We start from the raw sequence: 6131 nt of genomic DNA on the forward strand, positions 1-6131 counted from the left end.
CTCCACCTGTCCCACCTAGGCCTCCACCTGCCACACCTAGGCCTCCATTCTTCCAGCTCAGGCCCTGCTTTTCCCCATCCTGGCCAAATCTGCTGGCTTCTACCAGTGCAGCCCAGTGGCACTAGGCATTAGCTCTGAACCAGGCACATGTGTTATTACCTCATCTGGCCCTTACGGCACACTTCAGGGGGCTGTTATTCTCCCATTTTATAGATGGGAAAATGAGGCCCAGTGAGATTCAATTACTGCTCAATGCACCCCGAAGCTGATCCTATTAATTTACCTGCTTTCTTACCATCATTTTCCACGACCCTGAGACCTAGAGCTAGGAAATGGTCTCCAACTCTAGTGGGAGTGGGGGGGGGCATCCAGCCCCACACCCCCTCGGGCCTTACCCCACCACCTCACCAGACCCATGACCTTTACGCACCCACCCATCCATCTACCCCATCACCCTCTCTTCTCTACCCGCCTCCGCTAGTGGTCCTCTCTTCTCGGTAAGTCCTGAACGCCCTGGTACCTGATGGGTTCTGTTGCTAACTCTGCCCACTGCTTCAGGCCTCAGTTTCCTTACCTCCACCATGGGGATCATGAACCCTACCTCCAGGGTGTCCATGAGGATTTGACCAAAAAATATTCTCTCCCTTCCCTCTCCTTCCCTTTTTCTTTCCCCCTCCTCAATAGCTCAGGCAGGGCATCCTGTGCAGGTGAGCTACCAGCTTCTTGAGGAAAGAGGTGTGTCCAATCCAGTTCTTCCCCTTATCAACCCAGTCCCAGTTATCAGAGGCAGATCTCGCTTTGCTTTTTAAGCATTTGCTGTACTTGAGCTGTTCTCTGTTGACATCACAACCCCCTCGGTTCCCTCTGCAAACAGAGAAGCCCTTTACAACCTCAGTCTCTGATGACCTCCAGAGGACAGGAGGAGTCTAGCTGGACAGGTTGGGGCTAGTCAGGGAGGTGTGCCCAAAATGTGTTAAACTACAATCAGGGCACAGTCAATTTCTAGGACTGAGGACACACCTGCATTCAGATGTCAGTGATGAGTTACATCCCAAAGCCAAATAGAAACGATGTGGGGATTGGCTACTGTTCCTGGTGATTCACGTCTTTAAATAAGAGTTGAATCGATTCACACTTGTGACTGCAAGTAATTCCTTAAAAATTACTTAAAAATAGTGAAATAGAAAGAGGCACAAAGAATAACAACACTCAGGTAGCTGTCTTCCAGCTTCAGACAGAAAATATTCTGACAACTAAATTAAATGTATGAGGTCCTTGCTTGGATTTTGGCTGGGGGAAAATAAAGCTACCAAGCTTGTTCTTGGGACCATTGGGAGAAATTTGATTATGCAACATATCTAGATAATAATATTGTATCGGCCGGGCACGGTGGCTCACGCCTGTAATCCCAGCACTTTGGGAGGCTGAGGCGGGTGGATCATCTCAGGTTAGGAGTTCAAGAACAGCCTGCCCAACATGGTGAAACCCCATCTCTACTAAAAATACAAAAATTAGCCGGGCATGTTGGTGCACACCTGTAATCCCAGCTACTTCGGAGGCTGAGGCAGGAGAATCACTTGAACCCAGGAGGTGGAGTTTGCAGCGAGCTGAGATGGCACCACTGCACTCCAGCCTGGGCGACAGAGCAAGACTCTGTCTCGAAAAAATAAAATAATAATAATAATATTGTATCAATGTGAAATTTCCTGAGTGTGACCATGAGACTGTGGATAGGTAGAAGAATGTCCTTGTTCTTAGGAGATGCTAGCTACATATTTAAGGTGTCAAGATGACTGTAATTTATTGTCAAATGGTTCAGAACAAATAAAATACATACAGAGAGAGACAGAGAGCAAATGTGGCACAAATGTTAATAATGGGTGAATTGTATTACTCGTTAACTTGTCTGTAGGTTTGAAATTTTTCAAAATTAAAAGTTGGTGGAGGAAAAAATATTTACCAATTATATTTAAACATGGAAATCTCTCAATAAGAAAATTAAGTGCTCCTAAGGTAGCAGAAGCCCCGTGCGGGGCTGTGCCCTGACTGTGGGTTCTTGCGCCCGTGCAGACCTTCGTGCCTGCTGAGCCAGTGAGTCACCCTTTCGGTGGTTCAGGTGCCAGTTTCTGTCTCCCCTGCCTGCCAGACAGGAATCCTTGTGAGGGTGGGGCAGGGCCAGGCCTTCTCTAGGTCCCTGCCAGGCCATGCTCTGTGCTGAGCACAGAGAGGAGCTCCCTGAGGACTGGTGCCGCCTGATGAACAACACTCCTCCCTCTGCCCCTTTTTCCCGACCTCCATCTCCATGCCCACATCTGGGCTCCCACTAATGCCAAGCCTTCCTCGCACCCACTGTTCCTCTCTGAGTCTTCCCAGGCCCCTTTTACCTGGTCTTCCGGCACGATCCATGTTGGCCTTTGGGGGACGTCTTCATGGTGGGTTGAGACTGGGCCCCGCTCCACAGAGCACCCGTGAAAAACGACCAGCCCACCATTTTTAGATGAAAACACACTTGACTCCATGATGGGGCAGAATACAAAGTTTTCGTGAATCTTTTTTTTTTTTTTTGAGACAGCCTTACTCTGTCTCCCCAGCTGAAGTGCAGTGGTGCGATCTCAGCTCACTGCAGCCTTCACTTCCAGGGTTCCAGCGATTCTCCTGTCTCAGCCTCCCGAGTAGCTGGGATTACAGGAGCGCGCCACCACGCCCACTAAGTTTTGTATTTTTAGTAGCGACGGGGTTTCGCCATGTTGGTCAGGCTGGTCTTGAACTCCTGAACTTGTGATCTGCCTGCCTTGACCTCCCAAAGTGCTGGGATTACAGGCGTGGGTCACCGTGCCCGGCAGTTTGCATGAAATCTTAAAGCTAAGCTGTGGCACTTGAAAGACACACCCTGTTTGTGGAGGGCCGGTCTGCCAGTTAACAGTATGGCTCTCGGGATCAGGAGAGGACAAAAGCTGGGCCCTGCCTGCCTGGTGGGGTGTTTGGGAGAGTCAGGTGAGATGGCAGAGGGCAGCACTTGGAAAAGTGAATCAGATGCCAACGGCCTGTCTGGAGCAAGCCCCTTGGGTTTATAGCTGCCCTCACATGGAGGGAACCTGGAGGGGAGAGAAGTTACGCCCCTTGAGGTGTGGCCGGGCTCCTAAACCCCCAGCCTAAGAGCCCCGAGCCCAAGCTCCCCACACACTGCAGCCTCCAGGCAGTTGGGCCTCACCGGTGTTGGGGAGTGTCCCCGCTCTGCCTCCATTCCTCTCTTAAAATTTTATTTTCCTCCCCCTGCCCCTGGTTGCTCTCACGCCCCCACCTCCCCGCCAAGGCAGGAGCCCGGCCCTCCAATGCCTGGTCTCAGCCACGCCCCCGACGTGTCCTCCTCAGGTGGTGTGTGCCAGGTGCTCTGACTACCGGGCCGAGCTGAAATACAACGACAACAGGCCCAGCCGAGTGTGCTTCCACTGCTACACCTTCCTCACCGGAAACGTGCTCCCAGACGCCAGGGAGGACAAGAGGCGGGGCATCCTGGAGGTGAGGGCCACTGTCCCCACGCTCACCATCCGTCCTCCCCTCCATTCAGGGAATGTGTGCCCGGCAACCGCCCTGGGCTGGCACTGTCCAATGCCGAGGGGCACGCCAGCCGTGGTCACACCCTCCCTCCTTTCCCTCCTCCTCTCTCTGCCCACAGACCCCAGGCTCCTCCCCATGGCCCAGGAGCCTGTCACCAGAAGGAGGCACCCTCTGGCCACAGGCTGTCATCTACACTCTTCTGCCCTTCCTCTGTGTCTGTCCCCATCCAACAGCATGGCCCCTCTGGACAGCTCCTGTTCATGTCACCGTGCCCCGCCCCAACAGTCCCAGGGTGATGAGAGCTGGTGTCACTGATTCCATTTTACAGATGGGAACACTGAGGCTCCAGGTCAGACAGATTGGAGAGACTCCACTCTAACTGGAAGGGACTCCAGGGGCCACTCAGTCTTATCTCATGAAGGCCCAGGGCTGGAGAAGTGACTTGCCCAAGATCACAAGCAAGTTAAGAGCCAGCCCTCCAACCTCAGCCACACATGTTCTTTCAGTTGCCCTGGGGGCATCACTGAGCCAAACTTGCCCCCGACAGGTGCTCCCCTATGGGGGTACAACTGTGCTCAGCTAAGCACCACAAATACAATGCCAACCAGCCCAGCATCGGTTACCACCTTCCACTGCCCCTCCCTCATGAAGGCCAGGTTAACATCCCACTGTCCCTGGGAGGCAGGAGAGGTTCCCAGCTTATGCCAGCTGAGATTCACTCCCAAGTTCAAGTTGGCCTCCTTTGGCCAGGCATGGGGGCTTATACCTGTAATCCCAGCACTTTGGGAGGCCAAGGTGGATGGATCACCTGTGGTCAGGAGTTGGAGACCAGCCTGGCCAACATGGTGAAACCCCGTCTCTATTAAAAATACAAAAAAAAACCCTCAGCCAGGCATGGTGGTGCATGCCTGTAATCCCAGGTACTCGGGAGGCCGAGGCAGGAGAACCACTTGAACCCAGGAAGTGGAGGTTGCAGTGGGCCAGGATTCCACCATTGCATTCCAGCCTGAGCAACCAGAGTGAGATTCTGTCTCAAAAAAAAAAGTTGGCCTCTTTTCATGAACGTCTACCCGCTTTCTAATCCTCCCCATCCTTCCAGGCCCAGTCACTGCCCAGGACCTCCCTGACCACTAGGCAACACAGCCTGCCCCTAGAGATGCTCAGCCCCTTCTCAGGGCCCAATTCTGTTCCCTGGAGCAGCTCCGGGCACCCTCCCGGCACCTGTCCGCTGTGGGCACACACGAGACAGATCAGGCAGGCTGGGGTTTGGCTGCAGCTCTGCCACTGGCTGGCCAGCTGTGTAACCACAGGCACTTGACGGGACCTCTCTGAGCCTCAGGGACAAAGAACCCCTTCCCATGCGGTACTGCCATAAGGACTGGAGATAATAATTGCCGAGCCCCTAGACCAACATCTGACACTGCGGCTGCTCTGCTCCCTGACAGTCCCTCCTTCCGGTTTTAGAAAGGGTCCTCGGCCGCACCCGACCAGAGCCTGATGTGCAGCTTCCTGCAGCTCGCTGGGGACAAGTGGGGCAAGAGTGGCCCCCGGGGCTGGTGTGTGATCCCTCGGGATGACCCCCTGGTGCTCTATGTCTACGCTGCCCCCCAGGTAAGGCCACCACCTGCCCCCCAGGCCCCGGCCTTCCCACAGTGTGTGTGTGAAGGGGGTCGGGGTGAGTATTGCTAGCTCCCTATGTCAGATAGGGAAACTGAGGCCCAACAAGGATATGGTATCCTGGAGGCCCAGGGTTAGTAGGTTTCAGAACTGGGCCCTGATTCCAGGTCACCACTGCTTTGTCCTCGGGGGTAGCCAGTTCTCTCCTCTTCCTTCCCCCTGCATGGGGGTTTGGGGTGTGAGCCGCGCGTGCGGGGCTGTTGCCTTCAGGAAGGCTATCTAGGGCGGTAGGACTGATGGGGACAGTGACCCACTGCTCTCTCCTCCCCCGCAGGACATGCGGGCTCACACCTCCATCCCCCTGCTGGGCTACCAGGTGACCGCTGGGCCCCAGGGGGACCCTCGGGTCTTCCAGCTACAGCAGTCAGGCCAGCTCTACACCTTCAAGGCCGAGACGGAGGAGCTGAAGGGCCGCTGGGTGAAGGCCATGGAGCGGGCGGCCAGCGGCTGGAGCCCCAGCTGGCCCAACGACACAGACCTGTCCGACTGAGCCACTTCCAGCCGCTCTTCTGCCCACCTCTCCCCACCCTGCACCCAGCTCCTGCCACAGACTGACCCTGTGGCCTCAGTGACCCACTGTCCCAGGCGGTGCTTTCACAGAATTGATTCAGCCGTCTGCGCCCAGGCCATGTGTTCCAGTCTGCAATTCAGAAAGCATGGGTCCATTCCTTTTTACAAAGGGGACAAACAAGTGTCTCAGTTTGCCTTGTGGGGAGGGGGCTCCTGGGCCATGGGACTCCCAGGTGACCCCGGCTGTTGGTCACCCTAGTGTGGTTCTCAGCCAAGGCTGCTCATTGTGTCTCCCGGGGAGCTTTTAAAGAGTACTGGTGAAAAGCACATAGTGAATTGATTGGTCTGAGATGGGGGAGATCCAGGTTCTTTTTTTTTTTTTTTTT

General features: G+C 54.7%; 1 protein-coding gene across 3 annotated transcripts in view; it reads left to right on the plus strand.

The window, feature by feature from the left end:
• FGD2 (FYVE, RhoGEF and PH domain containing 2) overlaps nt 1–6095 on the plus strand; it is a 23263-nt gene extending 17168 nt beyond the window's left edge. For 2 of the 3 annotated variants that reach the window (XM_032253598.1, XM_032253597.1), the window contains exons 14-16: nt 3373–3519; nt 5023–5169; nt 5510–6095. In XM_032253598.1, coding sequence (XP_032109489.1) covers nt 3373–3519; nt 5023–5169; nt 5510–5725 — 510 coding nt within the window. In that variant the 3' untranslated portion in view covers nt 5726–6095. The remainder of the gene's footprint in view (nt 1–3372; nt 3520–5022; nt 5170–5509) is intronic. The other variant, XM_032253599.1, reaches the window with a different exon arrangement.
• Nucleotides 6096–6131: the final 36 nt, after the last annotated feature.

Source organism: Sapajus apella, unplaced genomic scaffold (assembly GCF_009761245.1).
Source record: "Sapajus apella isolate SASKATOON/1434 unplaced genomic scaffold, GSC_monkey_1.0 scaffold83, whole genome shotgun sequence".
In the NCBI taxonomy this organism is placed as follows: Eukaryota; Metazoa; Chordata; class Mammalia; order Primates; family Cebidae; genus Sapajus; species Sapajus apella.